The following is a 21413-nucleotide window of genomic DNA, read 5'->3' as shown; positions in this document are numbered from 1 at the left end:
CACTTAATTGGATAAACAAGTGGTATGTTGTCCCTGTAGCTTAGCTAGCAATAAAATAAGAAACATGCGTTTATCTGTGTAAGGAGAAATCTGTACTTTTCTAATTTACCCCTTTTTTATGGCTGTTGGGACTGGGGTCCTACTTTGAAGAAATAGCACTAGCTTCCTCTGTGCATTTGATGCAAAAAAGGTTATATGCACCTGCCATTTTGTGACAAGCATCTGCTACTAGGCTGTAATTTAACTAGATTATATAAAGATACATCAAAAACGGTCAGCAAGTACTGAGCCACTCTGAATTGACGTGATGTAAAAATCTGTCGAGGGAAGAAATACAGCTTCTCCTTTTGGTTATGAGTTATTAGGAAAAAGACTACAGCTGTTGTAAAATGTGTAGACAATGCAGTTCAAATGCCTTGGTGTCATCTATAGACATGGCAAAGACTGTTTAATGCAGATTAAGATCTAATGAGGCCCTCTGAGGACAAAGAGCAACAAAGGACATCCAGATTTCATATGGAAAACAAAGCCAGAAAGAACTTATTTCTAAAAGAAATCCTCACATCTCATGGCAGCAACAACAGCCAATTCTTGTTTTCTATACCATGCACAACAACTTTCAATAGATAGATAGAGCAAAAATATTCCTGGTTGGTGAAAACCCGTTATATACCCTATGCCATAAGAACACAGGAAGGGCCAGACTGGATTAAAATAAAGACCCCTTCAACCCAGTAGCCTTCAGCTGGCAGCAGACAAGAGTGGGTTCTTACGGAAAGGCTGTAAGAACAGTACAAGGATGAAAGGACACAATCCCTGACCTCCAGATGTTCTGGCAATCTTCCAGTTAGGGACTTCTCAAGTTAAAGGCTGCTTTCTCATCACTTTGCTGGAGCTTTCCTCCATCAGCTGCTCATTTGATCCATTTACTACTCTGCCATCCAAGATATCTCTTTGCCAACATATTTATCCACCTTCTAAGGTCAATTTAAATGATAGATTATGTCTCACAGTTAGTAATTCAGCAATTTTATATTAATTCATTTCGAAAAGCACCTCATCTTAGTGATTTTTTTGTTTTTCATTAAATAATGTAGCTTCTCTGCTACAGCCTTGTCTCCTTCAACCACTTCTTTTATTCTCAATCACACACTTGTTCACAGAATCTCAGGAAGGTTTCCTGATTCTGAAGTGTTTGAAAAAGCTCCAATTTGTACACCTTTAACAAGCTTTTCTTTAAGGCACTTTTTGCTTACAAACCAAGTTTTTTCAGTTATCTTAGCAGCTTGTATGTTAATTTTCATTTTTCCTACCACCTGAATATAATTACTGTATTTGCAAGAACAAAATTTTGTTTCTCCTCTTACTTGCTTTTACTTCTTACTCTGTTTATTCCCACCAGCTTTTTGTGGTTTTCTTTTTTAAAGAATTAAGACAATAATCATTAATTATCACTTATCCTGAGCTTCCAAGAAGATATCATTAAACAAGTCCCATACAACTTAAGTATTTTACCCCACCAGCTGCTTCTTTTTAACCTTTCATCATTTTTAAGCAGTTTCCCTTTTAGAAGTTAAACACACCCATAGGGGACACACACTAGATCTACAGGATTAGAAATCAGAGCTGCAAGCTCCAGCACAAGTTAGTAGTTACAAAACATTGCTTGTAATTATAACAGATCTTAAAGAGTTCTAGTCTTAGATCCAGTACCTTATTATATTCAGCACAGCGCTAACACAATATAAAGACGTTCTTCACCCTTGCAGAAGGACCCCTGACAGTCCCAGTGTGAAAAAGAAGTTATAATAAAGGCTGAGAAACACAACATTGTTTCCTTTTTTTTTTTAAATAATGAAATACAATGCATCATTAAGACAAGCACAGTCTCCTCTTCCTATTTGTTTTGCGCACCTTAACACAGCAGAAAGACTGGGGAGGACAAATACTATGTATTTAATACCTGTTTGTACAAACATTTAAAGACATAAATAATCTTCCTTGTCAGAATAGGACCACAGATTAAAGAAGTACTCACTGACAGCTATTGTAATAATAGCTGAGTCAGCTAAAGAAACTTAGCTAGAGGAAAGTACAAATGAAAGAGCAATCTCAAGGGTAGTTCTACTTTGGCAGCTGGTGTATTATGCCATGCTGCACAGCAAGCAAGGGGGAAAAAATAACATATCAGCGATGTTGCAAAGGGCAGTTTTATTCCATTCATGATTCCATACTCCATTTAAGATGCTTGAGTACACGGCCATTGATTAAGAAGTGAAGCTACCATGCCAACTTTAATTGCCAAGGTAAAACAGGGACTACACATAAGACATCAACTCTAGGCATCTGTGAGCATGATTCACTATGATTATTCATGAATCAAGTTTGGAAGTCCTTTCTTCTGAGACATTAAATTTTCCCTTTCCTGAAGGAATAGCAGATTGGAAACCTACACACTCACCCCAGAGAGATCTCCAAATGCTTTTTGCCTCATGTGAGGCAGGCTGCTGGGGTCCATTGGTTTTATTCTACATACTGCTTCACATTATACCACACCTAGTTTGTCAGCCACCTGCCAGCATACTGCACTCTGTTAGAAGTGCTTCTTTATATGGTAACTCTGCTAAAGAAAAGTTATATTAAAAAATCCACCTTACGAAAAAAAGACTCTTTCCCACCCATGTGAGATGCAAGACTCAGCCCTATTCATACTAAGTAATATTTTTTTAGTGTCATACGGGTATACAGGACACCACCTGAACTGTCGATCTCCAATGCAGCCCAGACAAGAGGCACACATTACATTACCTTCAGATGGAGGCCAAAGGAACGACCCATGTTTTGGCCTCCTCGCTTCTCCTGGCTGAAGCACATTCTGAACACATCATGTCTCCTGGCATGCAGGACCAGCTGTAGCGGCCCCTTCACACTGCCTAACCTCAGCTGCCTCCTGGCTGATGCTTCCCATGCCCGGGAAGCAGCAGCAGCAGCACCAAGCACCAGTACAACGGCGAGGGAGCATTACAGCTCCTTGCTGTTCCACATGGCTGCCCAAACAGACCCAGACACTTAACTGGCTTCATGCAGCCCTCTCATACATCCGTGCACTGCAAGAACCAGGCGTGCGATGTCTACAGACATTTGCTCAACCCTCTGGCCTTCATACAGATTTCAAAACTTACAGCCCAGTAGCATATTCTTGCCCTGCACAGGAAGGGCTCCATGCCATGAAATGATACACAAGAGCAGTGAAGGACAGCGACAGCTTATATTCACCAGGTACTCTTATTCAAGCTCTTTCTTCATCTAACCGCCTGCAAGTGGGCAGAGTTGTGAGGGGTCAGAGCAGTCACAGTACTGGGACTATTTTAGAGTAAACAGCACCAAACTGAATTTTAACCTAAATGCACTCAAGTCTGCAACTTCCCCATATGCAATTATTATTTACATCTCAAGACACAGCCCCTCGAAGTCCCTGACAGTACTGACAGCACAATGAAAATGCTGCCTTTTAAACCCAGTTACTAGATTGTCTGGGGCAAACCATCGTATACGTGACCTAGAAAAACTGATGATTTCTGGCTTATTAAAATACGTTATTACCACAGAGCAACAGTTCTAGAGAACTCTGCAGACATAATTTTCTTTCACTTAAAGGACCTGAGAAAAAAAAAATGAGCATAAGTTTAGGAAATTATGTGCCAGGCTTGTTTGTTTTCAATTTAAGATGATGTTTCTGACTATAAACATTCCTAGATAACAATACTCCTCTGCCAGTCTTGCAAATACAAATTCGACCCATTGTAGAATGCAAAAATGATTTGCAATGAATAGATTACCACCACTGTACAAATCATAAACAATAATTATGCAACATTCAAAACATCAAAGACACTAGAAATATTTGCATGGGTGCACTACAATATCATGTCTGTCATTCAACACTGATGGAAATACAGTCCAAAAAAAACTCTACTAGTTCAGCTGCCCCCGTGTCCACCCCCAAAGTAACAGGCATCTAATTGGGGAATAATTAAACAAAATTTTTGAGATAGGAACAATTGTTTGGGATTTGTTGTTAAACTACCTGGCATTCAGAAATATAAAGCTGAGGATTTTTTCTGTCAATTCCCACCCGCCCTTAAAAAAAATGCAGATTGAGATCAACTAAAACAATATAATAAACAAACTGGGAGAATTTTTTTCCAATAATTTCCATAATTCCAAAACAAAAACTGTTTGCTAGCTTTCATTTTAGGAAGCTGTCCAAAATTACATACTGAGAGGCAAAATTCTAAACAGAAATCTAGTTTTGGATCCAACTAAAGTTCCAGTTAAAACTACACTATGTGAGCATTTTCGGGAAAAGGGGGATGGGGGAAATGTTTTGTTTGGTGATAAAACTCTCCAAATTACATGTAGTTGATCTGAAGTTACAAGTAATTATTCATAGTATACTTTTTGGTAGAGACATTTTTCTCAAGTGGTACACACGAACTGAAGTGTAATGGACTTCAGTAAGGGTGAAATACTACCTACAATGTCATTCCAGCTCCATAAGTATCCACCAAGGAGATTTGCAGTAATACAAAGTACTTATATTTCTCTTGCTACCACAGAAGCATGTTAATTCTTAACAGAGGAGTTTCTGCAAAAAGAAAATAAATTACGTACTAATTGGTTTTTTGCCAAAACCAAACACGTTTTATCCCCCCAACACCTAATCCACTATTTGCTTGATCTGATCTAATCATAAAGACAGTGGACCTGACTAGATCTTGATTTATCTATTTAATAAACTCAAATTGGAGAAAATATGGGAGAATAGAAAATGAAGGTAAAAACCACAGGTGCCAAAAATGAAGGAAAACATTTGCTTGAACTATTAAGTTCCATTATGCTCCAGAGCTATGGCCATGTTAACAATGTTGCAAAAGAACATAAAGAATTTTTTCTTCATGGCAACTCTCCTTGTGTTTACATTTTGGATTAAAAATTAGTTTAGTCTGTTATACAGGATATAACACAGCTATAACAAGTTATTCAGGAGAGTAAGGACAAAGGATGACTGATGAACTTCAGAAAACTCTCCAGAGCCTGAGCAGCTGGACAAGAAGAAGGAAGATGTAATTCACTGTAGATTAATGAAAATTGATTAAGTATGGCATGGTGAAGGGGAAAAGGCAGCAGAGAAATAATCCCAATCTTTGTGTATTAAAATGATGAGCTCTGACCTACCTGCTGGGCTCTGCCCTACCTGCTACTGTGCAGAAATAGGAACCTAAGCTGCCATTTTCATGGAAAAAAAATTTGGAACTATGTAACAAGCCCATCTCAACAGCTGTCCAAAAAGGCTGTGTCAAGTGTTCGGAATTACCAAGAAACAAAAAAATAATGAAGAATACACTATGCCACTGAGTAAACCATCTCAAACACTGTGCTCAGTGTTTGACTGTTCATTGTGTCCTCCAAGACAATAGCTTCAGGAAGCATCAAATGAAGCTGATAAAAAGCTAGTGAAAAACAAAAGAAGATACATCGAAATCCATTTTTAAGTGTTATAATTCATAGTAAAGATTCATGTTTCTAGCACCAAGTGACTCAGGGGAGACCAAGAAAGTATGTGAAAGACTAATCTATCGATAGATTCTCAACAAAGAAAACATACCCACATCAACAAATCTGATCTGAGTTGAAACCAGAAGCAAGGATGAACAAAGGGGAGATGTCCTACTGCCCTGTTCTTACTCTTCCCCAGATATTTACTTAGTCATTGTTGGACAGAGGATGCTGGATAAAACAGACATTCACCCTATCCACAGTCTCCATTCTTACGATTTTGACCAGATTTGGTCTGGTCTTTTGTCCTAGATAAGGAAACAGAGTTAACATTGCATCCAAATAAACAGATATTAAAGTTTGGACTGAGCATTTAGAATCGTCTCTGTTTTAAACACATACATTTAGAAATAGAAAAAGAGTGGAATTTGAACAAAAGAAAACTTCAAATCAATGAACAGTGTTTGCACAAGCCTTTACTGTGAGTTACAACCACAATGGATTTAGATCTGCTCTTGGGCCTTCCATGTATCAACAAGCCTAAGCAGTTTATTAGGGACTTGCTGTTTGCCATGAGAACTGGAACGCACAATGGATGTGTTTAAACATAGGCCCTGTTTAGCCAAGACAACCAGCTTTTTTTATGACTACTTATTTACTCATTTATTTTTAAAGCTTGCAATTTCAGATGAGTCTTTCTCCAGAGCAAGCCCTGGAGCCCGTGTGTATACAAAGTGCATAAATATCCCAATCTAAATTACTAAATACTTAAATTCTGTTCCAATTTACAAACGGGTTGGGATAGTCCATTGTTAAGTGCCAGTTTCTGGGAAAACCCAATATATTTGGCCATGGCTCAGTAATACCCAATACATACAACAGCACAGAAGCCTTCTCAGCACAGAGCATGGATCTTAAACCAAGAGCTTTAGCTGCAGTGTAACTGTTCTGCAATGACAGAGCTACATATACGTACATAGATTTGCATATGTGTGTGTGCCTGATATATGTGTATACATAACCAAGCCCTGATGCTGACACTGCTCAGGGACTGCAGCTGCTCCTCTCTGGCAAAGAGAATTGAAGAGGCAAGACCTGATCTTCAGGCTGCTGGTTTTCAGCTGGTGCCAGAAGCCAGGCTCACACAGCTGCTGTGAAAGTACCACTAGCCCATCTATCCTCGAAGTGCAAGCAGTAGACATGACTATTTGGGTCTGTTGTTGACATCACCCATTGCTGTTCACCACCTAACATCCTGCCAATGTTTGTCTGCTCAGAACAGGAGCAAGACAGGCTTTTCTTGGTAATTTTCTTTTTTTGAACAGCTAGAAAATAAGGCATGCAATTGGCAAGATTTGTCCCTATTAATGTCACATTATATGCATCACTGACTGGGTATGAAGGAAAGCTTCAGTTCTTTCCCTTTCTTCTGCTCATTATTAATGATTACATACAAAGCATGTGCTGTGATGGGCAGCAGGTACAGCGCGTTGTTAATATGGCAACCAGTGCAAACAATTCTGTTTACTTCAAGCCGGACCTTTCCTTCAGCATCATGAAAATGGATTAAAGAAAAAAAAAAAGTTCTATGAACAGCAGAACTATCAAAATCTTGTTTCCCCACAGATTTGCTTCTCACACGTGCTCCATTTCCTCACTTAAAGTCATTTTCTCCAATCTCTCCTGAATCCTCCAGCACTCCTCACCATCAGCTGGGCCATGGGTAGCAGCACACCCTGCTCAATAACAACTTACAGCTCTGCTGAGCCACTGTTCAACCTGCATGTGTTCATCCACCACTTCACTGATCAAAAGTTCCCACCTTTACCTGCAAAATTCGTAAGAACTTAATGGCTTTGATACCTCCATTTCTCTTTCGGATTGGGCTGAATTTGGCCAACAACTTCCAAAGATACTAGAAGAAACAAAGAACAGACCATCTTACAAACCTCACATTATTAAGAATCAAGGCAAAATAGATGTTATGTATATTTTCTACTTCTGGATTCTGAACCTTTAGACTAAAGTCACAATCCCACAGTTTTCCCTCAATAAACAAGACACTTTTTTAAAGAACACCACACTCATGAAATCTTGAGTGAAGGCTTTCAGAAAAAAGAAAAAAAAAATACACACACACATACATAGAAGATTCATTAAAAAGACTCATGGAAACTGGAAATATGATTGACAGCTCTGTACACTAGCAATATTCCAAAGTAATTAGCAAATAAGTAGGTACAGATTTAAACAAGAGAACAAGATTTCTTAAAACTATATAAAAAAGAGTCTGCCTTTCATATGTTCAAAAAATAGTTATCTTAAAGGAGCATTCTAATCCTGGGTACTCCATTCAAATCAGTTAATCCTGACTAATCCTTATTTTAACCTACCCCATCAATGATTGTTCCACTGAAATGTAACAACTACTTTATAAAAACTCCAGCCCTACCCAGCTTCTGGGCTAACAACTTCATATTGGTTAAAGGTGACAAGGCCAAGACCAGGAGCCACAGACACAGCCGGATTCTCATGTATTGAGATCACTGATGAGATTCGTTTGACCTGTCAATTAGACTATTTTTGCAGACAAAAGACTGGGGGAAGGGAGCTGGCAGATGGATAGTTGAAGTTCAAACACAAAGAAAAGGGATGGATGTTAAAGTACTGCAGCAAATACTAGTCAAAGTTTGAATGATGAATCTGTTGGGGAAGAAAAACCCCAAACAACTAAACAAACAAAAAACACTACCATACACCCTATCTTTGGAACATCTTCAAAAAAAAACCAAAACCACACAACACAACCACAACACTAGTCAAGCAAGGAGAATATCCAGATATTTATTATTATATGGAGAAAACAGGCAAACCAAGCACAACATAGAACAGATGCACAGGGAACACTGTACTTAGTTTCAGTGTAAATTTTTCTACTTACAGCATTTTCCATACTACTGCCTAAGAGAAGAAACATACAGCAGATACACAACAGAGTTAGTCAGCAGGTCTTTCCTTCTTTACACATGCCAGAACAAGGCCAATCATAACATTTAGACTTTGCAAGCTCCATTATATCCAACCATGGAGCAATTCCCATCCCCAAGGAAAAGGCTGGCAGCTTGCTTTCACGCCTGGCATTCTCCAAACACCTTATTCCTACATTTTGGTTCCAGCAGATTACCACTAGCTGGACAAACCAAAAGAGGCTGCTGTGGAGATGTCACTGACATCTAAATAAGAAGACATGACTGGCAGATAGGGCCATCTGCCATACTTCCAACCACAAGCAAGACCCACCAAGTACTATACTACGGCAGGGGAATAGCAAACAAAGAAGTGAGAGACTCTCTTAGAGGAAGCAAGGGGAGATGAGTGAAGGGGAAGAGACCCCTGAAGAAGAACTTGTGTATTTGTCTCCCAGTACCCTTGTTCCCAGAATGGAATTCATTTATTTGAGGTAGCACTACAGGAATACACTCCAATTCACCTCTTAAAACAACAGCCACCAAAACAGCCTGTGTGTCCAAATGTGTTCTGGGGCTGTACAATTCCATGTCAGGGATCAGTGCTGAATACAGTTTCAGGTGGTCACGAGTGCAACTGAAGAAAAGGCTTTATCTCCCCTTTCATTAAGTGTATTTCTGCACTGCCACACACTTAGCCACTTACAATAATTGAAAACCACTTCCATTTGAAGAGAAACAGTTTTACTGGTCACAGGTATACCACAAGGCAATAGAAAGATGTGGTCATTTTCTGGGCTATAGGAATGAATTGTGTAGAACAGTAGCTTTGCAGAGCTCTGGTAACTACCTTTAGCAACAGACTAACAAATTGTTAATAGCCAGCCAACCTACCTCACAAATCAGGAGATACAGAAGCAAATAAAAATCCCTATTATAAGCTTAGCAATGCATTGTATTCTTCCATTACTTTAGAACAAAATATTATAAAACTGTTCTAAAGTAAAGATTCCTTTATCCCTAAACCTCATCTAAGGAAAACACCGAGTAGTCCAACATCCCGATGCAGGCTTGCCATATCCATAGGAGAGGAAAGTCTAAACAGCAGTATTAGACCACTTTCACAGGGCACACTACCACTGGAGTACTGTTACGGTACCTGCACAGAACTGTTCAACCTGGGACAGATGATAACATGACACCATGTGGGTCAGCATGGAAAAGGTATCTCACACTAACTAGAAAAACAACTTGGCATGTAGCAAGAGGACAGAGATCATGCTGAATTCCCCAAAACTGAAGCAAGCCTGCAACAGATAAAATGCCATTGGTGGATTTTATGCTACATTGAGTGGACCAGATTAAGAATACAGGTGACACTGCAAAAGTACCAGAGTTCATTCTTGGGCTTCATGTAATGGTGATATCCTGCAATAAGGAGAACGGTTACATTCGAGCAGAATTCAGCCACCATTACAGTTTTCGGTGACAAACTTGCCACATGTGTCAGGGCAGGCACAGATCTGCCCAGAGAGGTCCCACTTGGAGCACCTCCCACCAGCTGCCATATAAAGAGAAACAGTCATACAGCCACAAATTAAATGTTCAGAGGGCTGCCCTGACTATGGCTACGCATAGAGGGAAGAACTGAGGTGGGGGAAACCTTTCAAAAATCCTGGGCACAGGCAGCAGACTTGACCCTGTTTTCTACAGATCACCAGGGTATGGAGCAGCCACCAGGTTTGGTGTGTATGTCTGTCACTGCTAAGAAACAGCAGTGTTCTGCAGTAGCTGGATTTTGGGAGGAGGAATAAATAAACAAACAGTGCTTCATGACTTTGCACTGCATTGGTGTTGCCTGGGCAGCAGACGACGACAGCACTTCTTGTAAACGCTGATGCCCATCAGGACAGAGGCAACCCTCGGACCAGCTGGAGACAGCCAAAGCATGATCTGTCCACAGTGCTACGCAAGGCCCAGTATGGCCAGGAGCTTACCAGGTACATGCGTAGATTGTTCTCTGTTTCTGTACTAATGTCCTTCCATTCTTCTGCCATTTCCATGCTGATGCTTGTATAGCCTTTGAAGATAAAAGTATTACCAGCAGCAACTGTCAATTGACAGCTCTACACTGTAAACAAGTGTCAAGGAAACAAAGCCTTAATGATGCTCTGTCTTCTAAAAATACTATAAACAATGTCTGTGTTACTGATGAATAAAAGAGGGCCTTGTTCCTAATGAAGAGGATAGACTATGAGAGAAAAATTCACTTCCCAGCTGTATAGGACTCAGTGCATAAACCTAGGGTATTCATTCAACTTCACTGAGCTTTGCTCTCTCCCAGCCCTACTGAGGGGACAAGGTGACGCTAATGCTGCAACACAAGGCATCTCAGAACTAACATACAACTGAGAATTAAGGCATTAGTATTTGGAAAAGTTCATTATAATCTTCTGTGGAAAGGCACTGTGGAAACATAAAGCATTATTAGAAGTGTGCCCTAAATAGCCTGCCAAGACAAATCCAAATATTATTTCCACTGAGAGAGACAAAAACAAAACTATTTTCTCCCTTTACTTCCTCTTGGAAACCTTCCTGTATCAGAGATTTCATGTCTGCTGTCTTCCCAAGTGCCACAGTTTGATCTGTTTCTGGTGTTCCACTAGTGACTTCCTCTCTGGGGTTTCCTCCTCCAACTATGACCCAAAATAAACAGCAAGGTCTGCCTCACTCTTCCCATGTTAACACAGTCTCAGGTATTATTCTACAAGACCCAGAAGTGCAAAAGATTTAACTAGACAACTGACCCAGAGAACAAGAGACAGAGCTTACAGCATCGTGTTTTTCAACCTGTTAAGAAGGTCATGACCTATTTGGCACGAAAGGGAAACAAAGATATCACAAGGTGTTAGAAAAAAAAATGGATTTGGAAATTACAACTTAGTTCCTCCAGATCTCTGCTAGTTTGTCCTCTGTATCCTCTTGTCCGATTCTGCCAAATCCCTTTATGAAACTAGCCATTTGTTTCCATATATATTCCTGAAAATAGAGACATATTTACATTTTTTAAAAGAACGATGTCATACAACAACTGTCTCCCCCATTTTTACATCTCAAATCTGTCACTCTGTTATTCCCCTTTCAGGCCATTTTGGGAACATATAAATACACAGGAAAACGAACTCTGTAAGACATCAGCATACTTCGTTTTCAAAACAACTAAGGAAATGCTTAAATTCCTAAGTATGATGACATTCTAGCTGAAAAAGCAACGTACTGTCAACCTGGAGAAGCACTGATGGCAAAAAGCTGTTTCCCACATTTTGAAAGTGTCACTTCTCTTTTTCAATCATTTGTCAATATGATTTAGTCAAACAGATGCCCCTCTGAAAACCACATCTTCTCAGCACCATCCACTTGATTTATGCAGAAGAAATTTGATTCTGAAGAGTGTCACAAAAAAAAAAGAATTGTAAGAGTTATATCTTTGCAACATGAACAATGCCCATATAATACCAATGGAAGCAGGAATATATTTCAAAAGTAAAAACACAAGGAAGATGAAAATCCATTTCTAGGTTTTCTATACTTTCAGTGCTGTGTGTGAGTGATCTTTATGACAGAACACAAATCTACACCACACATCTTTGTTTTGTTCTTATACACTGCTATTATCCTGGAAATGAACTAACTGGTTCAAATATGAACCAAATAGACTTCACATGAGAGGAAGTCATTCCAGAAAGAGGACTAAAACTAGGATTCCCCTCCCACAGGCATCTTTAGGATTTTATTTTGCCCCACTTCAGGCCAAAATCTTTAACTGGGGGGGGGGGGGGGGCAGTGTTGCAAAAGATGACATATTCTTAAGCAATTCACTGGGACAAAATTACAAGATAACATTTCAACCGTTTCCCACTAAAAATGTCAACAAAAGGGATAGTCCAGTAAAACATACTTATTTAATCGAATCAGTATTTTCCAGTATTACAAATTTTTTTACCAGCTCCTATCATTAAGAAAGCCAAAAATTAACAGTTCAGGGATCACACACTTCCCTGTCACTCTTAAAGTCAGAGATCACACTTATTAAAGACCATCTCAACAAAACAAGCACAGTGTGTTTATCATTTTATAACGTACCTGAGCTGTCAAGCCAAAACGGCGTCAGGAAAGGAACATCACTAATATTCCTGTTCCCTGTATTTGAAGGCTAAGATATCGGCTCTTCCCAGCTCTCACGTTATGAGGCTTGAGCACATCAGCGCTCTGCCAGCTTGCAGTTGTGGGCTGAGGAGCTAAGTTTTATTGGGACCCATTTGCCAAAGCACACACTCAGAGTGCAGTCCCGACCCAGGCTGTCACAGGTGAGGACCTGTGCAGCAGCCACTGCTGCCAAAGCGTATTCTGGGAAGCTGGCACCTTTCAATGGCACTGTTTTGTTATCTTCCACTTCTTCTCATCTCAGCCCCAAGGATCCTTATCAACTCGCTCTGTGCAATTCACTGTTTCATATAACTCTTTTTATCAAGTAGTTTAGAATTAATCTCCTACAGTAAACAAGCTTACAATTTCTCCTCCTGGGACAGGTTTTTAGTATCTCAAATAAGTTGCTCTAATTCCATGGTGTTTACCTATTCTCAGTTCTCCTTCCCTCCCTCATAAGAATAAAGAGAAAAATTATTTTCAATGGAGAGACACACAACCTCCCAGGAAGGAAAAAAAAAAAGAAAAAAAGAAAAAAGCAGAAATAGACATAGTGCTGAAGAGCAAAAAATTGGGGATCTCCAGGATAGAAATAATTTACCATTAGCTCAGGAAGCAGCAGACCACCACAAACAGTCTCAGAAACGTCAGGTTTTTATCCTAAAAACCAGACTGCATTTCTCAATGCTGGCAAAGCTATTCATTAATAATGTTTTCATATGACACTGTACCTTTTGGAAAACTTTCAGGGGAAAGGCAAGCTAAACTACCTTTCCCCAGCTTGTGGCACTCAGAGGAATTAAGAGATTCAGACCCAACTCTTACTGCAACCTCTTCAGAGCAGTGACTTCTGGACTTCAAAAGTCATCGCATCAAAACCATCATGTTTTTCCCCAGAGGTCACGTTCAACTTGAATTAATTTATGATTCCGTATTTTCAAAGTTTCATTTTGGGGTAGGGGGGAAAACCAAACCACGAGAGTATTTTTCTGATACAAGTGCTTTGTCAAAAAGAAAGAATCCCCAAGCCTGTATTCCAGCAAACTTTGTTCCAAAAACCTCCAAATCAAAGTAAACCTGAAAAAGTTTGTACCCAAATGAAAGGATCACTTTGAAGGATATTAGCAAGCTGAATTTAAAATGTAATTTGAGGGTTTTTTTTTTAATCCTTGTTGCAGACTAAACACTTCAGAAGGCATAACAAAGACCTAGTACCTCATTTTCAAGTTCTCATCCTAATGAAAACTAACAAAGACATTCTGGTAAAGCATAAGACAAACCAACCAAAGGAACTACTTGTATCACCATATCTCCTTTTCCTTACTGACCCTGTATGACCATAACACATTTCAGGGAAGTTTTGATAAGTTGGTCCCCACTGGAAGAATTACTTAGAAAATCCCTGATCTTCACGCCTGTGGGACTGAAGCTTCTGACCTCAAGCAATGGTCTGTTTCTCTAGGCAACATGCCAAAACTGTTGCCAGCACTTGTGTAATATTCCAAAGTTTCCCATTTCATCTACATCAGAGCTGTCTTCATGTTGCTTTTCATACATTAACCAGGATACTTCTGTAACCCACTCATTTTCCAAAGCTTCTGAAAGCTTCATACTATTCAATAACAAGGAACACACTTTGATATTGACAGGTTGGCAGGGAAAAGATGTACTTTACAGATGCTCACCTTGGCGTTGAGTTCAGGCTCAAAAATGAAACATCAGTCCCTAGCCTGTTGCAGACTGAGATGTCTTGGCCAAAAGGCATCAGTGCACTGCTCTAAGCACTATCAAATACAATCATTTGTCACTCAAGGATCAAGGCGCTAGAGCACATGCACACTGCACACGTTTCATCACCTCTGCCTGCACACTCCACAAACCCTTTGCATTTTGCCTCTCACAGATTACATGCGCCATTTTACACAGCTCCCTACAGCGTCCCCTTCACATTCAGGCAGTTTGTCTCTTCTTCCCCTCCCTGACAAGATAGCTTCAGCCTTATCCTCTAGAAATAGAAACCAAAGCTATGGCAGTACTAAAAAACAAAGTACAGCAAAAATAAGGTTTCCACCTCCTTGTCTCAGTCTGAACCACAGGCTATTGAGAAATGTAAGACTTCAAGCTCCAGCCTTAGAATTGCTCTTTTGAATGAGGGATGCCTAGAAGTGGTTCAAGTTTGAATTCAAAGCTCTGGCTAAGGTTGCATCTATCCTACCATTTATTTCTGAAGTTGCAGTGCAGTTCTGAAGCAAATCTCCCAGTTTTCCCAACCTACCATCAGTTGGTTTGATTTGCAGAGCAGTTTCAGTGCACCTGAGCTACATTCCTTTTAGAGGAAACTAAAACAGAAGCTTATATCCAGATGCATAGCAAAGGCACTCCAACTACTAATGGGATCACAGCAATGACTGGATATTTGGATGGCTTCAAGCCGTATGAATGACAGAGATGTTCAGTCCAGACCACCAGAAAAAAAATCTAGCAAAAAGTAAACCCCAAGGGGCCTTAGCATCAACTTTTGACCTTCTGATTCTCTCTTGCAAAAACCCAAACAACATCCATAGTACTAAACTGATTCTTTTAGAGCATTATGTCAGTAAGGTATCAGATTGGCTCATTCAGTTTCTTACCAGACATATTCATATATCAATGCTCTAGCTCAGTTGTAATGACACCAAAATTAGCCCAGAACCCCAGTAAAGGTCACATCACTTACCAGGCCATTGCAGGTGCTGATCGCTGCTGTCCCACTCCCCGAACCTGGCTGCAACACTGTGCCAATGAAGTGGCAAGGAACTCCCGAGCGAGTTGCAATCTTCGCACTAGTGTGGTTGCCACGTCTCCTTTCTACTATGTAGTTATGCGAAAGAAATCCCATGTGGACAGTCAAGTTAAAAAACAGATCCTTCTCCTTGTGGTTAATTTTGTAATATACCACATTTTCCTTTTTGCCGAGATCTCTCTTCTTCCTCGTGTTTAAGATGTGATGGTGTAAATTAAAAGAAAGAAAGTGCCCGCTTGCGTCTACTCTTGCTGGATCAACCACATGGTATTCTGGCAATGTCTTGATAAATTGCTCTGAGAGAAAGGGGAAAAAAAAAAGAGCACAACTAGGGTGAGTGCTAGCCTGTTCAGATGTCGCACGATTTAAAGAGAAATTCAAAAGTGACTGCAATTCACCACACTATCCTACCGACACAAAGGCAGGCAATGCACAGACTACTGTGCAATACAATCCTCATTTGGGCTTTCTACTCTCCCATTATAACACTCAATTTAGAAGCTAAACATTCTTCTTTTCAAATATTTTGTCACCATTCATATAAAAGATTGACTGTCACACACAGCCCTTCCCAATCCCACAAGAGCTGGGAACCCTCTCTATCCTAAGTCCCCAGCACATGATGCTCTCAAGGAGATCATCCTCACACATCCAGAAAGCTGACCACCTGAAGCAGGAGACAGAGCCTTACAAATACACGAGTGAAGAGAACACTACTAATTGGCTTGATAGGCTGTAGCAATAGCACCTCAGTAGCATCAGCTTTAGCAGATGTTGCAGTAAAGGAGGGAATTTTAAAGAAGGGTTTGAAGGGGAATGAAGTAACTGTGCCCTTTTGTATAAGGGGTTCCAACTAGAATAAGATTGGACATCTTATCACTTGTCAGGATCTAGCAGGGGAAGAAAGCGTTACCGGCATTCTTCTCTCCTGCTATGACACAGAACAAACAACACCTGTTCCAATTTTTTTTTTTAAATAGTGTAAAACTCAAAAGCCCAAAGCAAATAACATAAACCCACGTGAAACACAGTCCCTAAGAACTCATACCCTAAAGGCTAGATCTTCTGCTGGCATACTTGACTTCAGCCCAAGAAATCAGTCTGAACATATTTCTTCGAAAAGAAATTGTGAGGATACATGTCATCCCAGTTCCTCTTTCCCCAGGGCTGTTCTTCATTCCTGAAGTCCCAGCCACTTATACATGAAGCGATTAAACTTTGTTCACCAATTAAGCTGGTTAACAAAGCAATTAGCCTGCTCCAGGTACTTCCAGAGCAATTTACTCCTCCCTAGGATTGGTAAGACAATTCTTCTGGAGACACTTCTCTCTCCACTGCCTACACCTTCAAAGCCACACAAGATAAACCATATCCAGACAGATAGCTGTCTGGATCCATCCCCTTCAGGAAGGAACATATCTCCTTTGACCTCATTAGCTGCAGTATGAGACGTGGCTGCTCGTGTTTCCTGAGGCCACGGACCCCTGAGATACATGCACTGAAACACTCCCAGTTCAAAAAACCGCAAAACAAAACACAAAAAAACGCCACTTCCCAGCACATATACAAAACTACATGAGAAATATGGCCTTGTCTCAGTAGCATCTTTATTTCAGAAGCAAGCTTATTCTCATACACAACAGATTTCTTTGTACACAAGCCTTCCCACCTGCCTACAATGTCTCCACAGTGGCAGGTCTTGACAACATGGAGACTAACACCCACCACAAGTTCTGAGAGACATCTCCTGCCCTTGTCCACTGTCCTGGTTTCCACTGGGATAGAGTTAATTTTCATCTTAGTAGCTAGTATAGTGCTGTGTTTTGGATTTAGTGTGAGAATACTGTTGATAACACGCTGATGGTTTAGTTGTTGCTAAGTAGTGCTTATCCTAAGTCAAGGATTTTTCAGTTTCCCATGCTCTGCCAGCAAGCAGGTGTGCAAGAAGCTGGGAGCGAGCATGGCCGGGGCAGCTGACCCGAACTAGCCAAAGGGGTATTCCATACCATAGAACATCATGCCCAGTATATATACTGGGGGGAGTTGGCCAGGAGGGGCAGATCGCTGCTTGGGCATCGGTCAGCGGGTAGTGAGCAATTGCATTGTGCATCACTTGTCTTTTCTTGGGTTTTATGTCTCTTTTTTGTTATATTCCTTTTCATTACAATTATTATTATTATTTTAGTAGTAGTAGTAGTATTACATTTTATCTTACTTTAGTTATTAAACTGTTCTTATCACAACCCACAGGTTTTACTTCTTTTTCCTGATCCTCTTCCCCATCCCACTGGGAGGCGGGAGGGCGGAGCGCCTGCGTGGTGCTTAGTTCCTGGCTGGGGTCAAACCATGACATCCACATAAGCACAGCAGGGACTGAGACATTGAAAACTCAGTCCACACCTTCATGCCTGCAGTTTACACAGCCCATAGATAGCACAAAAGCTGCCAGCTGCCTGACAATTTAGCAGCTGAAGCTAAACTGAGGTCCCCTCTTCCTCACACTCCAGAGGGAAGCAAAAAATGGGCAGGGAGAAGAGAGAAGAAACACCCAAAAATATGGCTTACCTGCAGAAGTTGAATTATAAGATTTCCGGGAAGTTTCACATCCCATACTGTGCTAGCAAAGACAGGCTAACAGAGAACGCTGCAAGACCAGGCCCCCATTTCTATGGTTTTCAGCACAACTCATGAAATAATCAAATTAAATGCCTGAAGGAAAACTTACTCATGTGCTGTCACTGTGCGATTTGCCTCTGCTTGATGTCTCGAGATTAATTTGTTGTGGCTTAACTGTTAAACTCCGTGCAAGACCAAAGACTTGCAGTTCTACTGAAGTCTATAGACTTCAAACCATTCAAGGAAGTTTTTTATTTCATCACTACAGTAATTAGTGTGTAAAGGTTAAGGCAAATTAGACATCATCATCAGTAAAAGGGAAAATAATGCCTAAGCATCTGGTGGCAACAGGATTATCAAAGCAGAGATATGTAACTTCTTCCATCCACTCCTTAAATGCTCACTCCTTGAATGCTAGTCACTGCAGAGGGGAGTTATGCTGCAATAAGAATATACTGTAATATAACTGCAGAAATGAATTATTAAAAAGTTTTCAAAAGACCAGAGGGAATAAGATTACAACACAACAAAGTTTAACAAGATGAGGCTAAAGACATTTCTGCAAGTAATCATTATCAATTTTGTCTAGACTGTTGGGTAGAGGTTAGCAAAGGCAATCCTACCAACAACAGAAGAATTTACTGAGCTCCACATTAAGCCTAACATACCGCTTGACCTTTCTACCTGGAGAAGAGTCTAAAACAAAGACAGGAGGTACAATTTTGGTGAAACCTTTCTGCCCTTTTAGGAAAGAATAACACTGAACTGGAAAGCAGAGGCAACAAACAGAATAACTTAATACATGCAACCCAGACTGCACAAGAATAAGGGTTGTATTCTTCAACACTGACTGCCTCAATTTTCCTAAAGTAATAATTAATTCATATGAAAACACCACAGGTTCCCATAAAACTTAGTGCCAGCAAACATTAAGCGGTGGGAATCTATCCCAGTGCCACTGACAAGCCTTGAGGCTGGCATGTCACAGCATCCTCCTTGGCCACCTAGAATATTCTCCACTCCAGGGAAGCCCTGCCTGTCCAGTGGCACTGCTCAGGATTTACAGGCCAGGAAAGGGAAGACTTCCCTGGGCAGCTTGTGTAGCTTCAGAGAATGTTGTCTTTCCACAACTGCAGCCTGAGCATGCCGGTTTGCATCAGTGCTGCGAGCCAGACCAAAACATCACACTGAGCAGGACACATCCAACTCAGTCCTTTGTCTTGCAATCACGGTGTTTGCACAGGCACTTCAGGGCACATGGGACAAGCAAGGTTCAGGCCCTTCACACGTGTTTGGCGAGTCTAAGAATTGTTTAAGTTGTTGGAGAAACCTTCCCTGCAGACCATCCTAATTCTGCATCATTGAAAACATCTGACAATATTCAAAACCACTGCTGTCTGTTCTGCTCCTCTGTGGATTCAAACTCACCACACATGGCAGAGAACTGCCTATATTAAGAAGGGCTGTACACAGGGCGAATCAACTAGGATAAAGAGAAAAACATACACAGTCTGTCACACATGACAGGAAAAGCACTATTTCTTTTAGACAGATAACATGTTTTCTGACAAAATTCCTTTAAAATGTGACACATCATCATTTGCCATTGTCTCATCTCCATCTTTGTAGTTCATCTACATCTGCCCCTCAGACCCTCTGGCTTCTTTTCAAACGATTCCTTGGGATAGGAAATAGCATTGCTCATCTCTGGAGGAAGCACCTTCCCAAGCCAAAGAAAAGCTCTGTACCCAGGAAACACACCAAGCTCCGAAGCCCCATGGTAGGGAGCAGGCCTTCAACATTCAGCAAGGGCATCCTTAACTGTCCCATGTGCCACACTCGTCATGGATGTGGAGGGAGCACAACACTTAACAGTCACTGCAGCCATACGAGATAGAAATTTTAGTCCTTCACACTTAGCACTGCATTCAATCTTCCTTTGCAAAAAATTAGCCAAATTTTGAACTGTCCCTTTACACAAAGCTATTTGCAAACTCTTGGAAAAGCCTAGGTTTTTCATGCCCAGAAAGTTAAATTAATTCAACATTCATTTCCAAATGCCTGACAATTAAACAGCTACTACGTGCTAACACAGCCATCCCTCTTCTGTCCCATGCAGAGTTACAGGAATGCAACGATTGTTTGCATTCACTTTAAATAAATCCAGCAGGAACTAACTTCGCGATAATTGTTCACTTTTCAGGCAGCTTACTTAACCACTTTTCCTTTCCACAGTCTCTGAGGGGCACAGATTTTCTCTTCTGTGTTCAAGCTCTCCCACTGACAGCACCACAGCTGCTGATTGCATCAGGAAGGTTTTCAGGAAGCAAAATTTCCTCCTACACTTTCGGGTCTTCTACCACCAGGCAGAGTCTTCCAGCTAATCATAATTTTCCTCTCTTGGGAGCTGCTTCTCTGATTTTCCTTAAACAGGCAACAGGATGAAATTCCTGAGTTACACTCCCCCAGGGAGGTGTGCAGCCAGTAGCAACTGGGGGAATGAAGTTAATCAAGAGACTCCTCCCGCAGATGAAGCCTCACTTTTAATTTACCATCCTCACCAAATACGAATAACTCACAGTGGGTTTTATACCCTGGTAACACCAACGCTTCTGTAGCTTGTGCTGTTGCAGTACAGAAGTGATCATTTGTTTAAAAATAAATAAATAATCAGGACAGTAAACTTTTTCAGTTTACTAGTATAAAACGACTCTGGTGTTTAGAGAGATGCCTCTTAAGATGAGCAAAAAGCAGGATTTAGCAATACCTTCATCCACACAGTGCAACTCGATGACTTCCAAAAAGCGGCAGGAAGGCACAGCCAGAGCTGTGTGCTCTCACTGCAAAACTTTAAAGGCTGGAGCAGCCAGTCCCAGGAGGCGCTGAGGGCAGCGCTGCGAGCTCGTACCCCCAAGAGCCCGGGCAGTAACGCTAACACCAAACCGAGCACGGCGGGGGGCCGAAACAGCGAGGCTCGCCGCCTCTCCAGCCCGAGCAGCGCCAAGGAGCCGCGACGCGACCGCCTGGGAGCACACTCGGGGCGAGGCTGCTCGGCGGGGAGGCGGGGGCGGCGGGAACCCGCTCTCCCTCACGCCGTGCCCGGGGAACTCGCCGTGCCCGGGAACTCCCCGCACCCCAACCCGCCGCCGCTACTGACCTTGCCTGCCGTCGGGGAAGAGCGAGCTGCCGGCCGGCGGGGCCTTGCCCAGGCAGGGCGCTTGGACGTGAAGGACGAGGAGCCAGAACCAGACGTGTGCCGCCCGGCTCCGCGGGACACATGGCAT

The 21413-nt window shown here is 41.3% G+C and overlaps 1 protein-coding gene across 1 annotated transcript in view; it reads right to left on the bottom strand.

Annotated features, from left to right (window-relative positions):
• Positions 1 to 21413, bottom strand: part of ADAMTS12 (ADAM metallopeptidase with thrombospondin type 1 motif 12) — a 170428-nt gene extending 149015 nt beyond the window's left edge. The window contains exons 1-2 of the mRNA XM_050913345.1: positions 21287 to 21413; positions 15448 to 15809 (exon numbers count right to left, since the gene is read on the bottom strand). Coding sequence (XP_050769302.1) covers positions 15448 to 15809; positions 21287 to 21413 — 489 coding nt within the window. The remainder of the gene's footprint in view (positions 1 to 15447; positions 15810 to 21286) is intronic.

Source organism: Gymnogyps californianus, chromosome Z (assembly GCF_018139145.2).
Source record: "Gymnogyps californianus isolate 813 chromosome Z, ASM1813914v2, whole genome shotgun sequence".
Taxonomy (NCBI): domain Eukaryota; kingdom Metazoa; phylum Chordata; class Aves; order Accipitriformes; family Cathartidae; genus Gymnogyps; species Gymnogyps californianus.
Note: the sequence above shows the minus strand (reverse complement) of the source record. Positions and strands in the feature narration are given on the sequence as shown.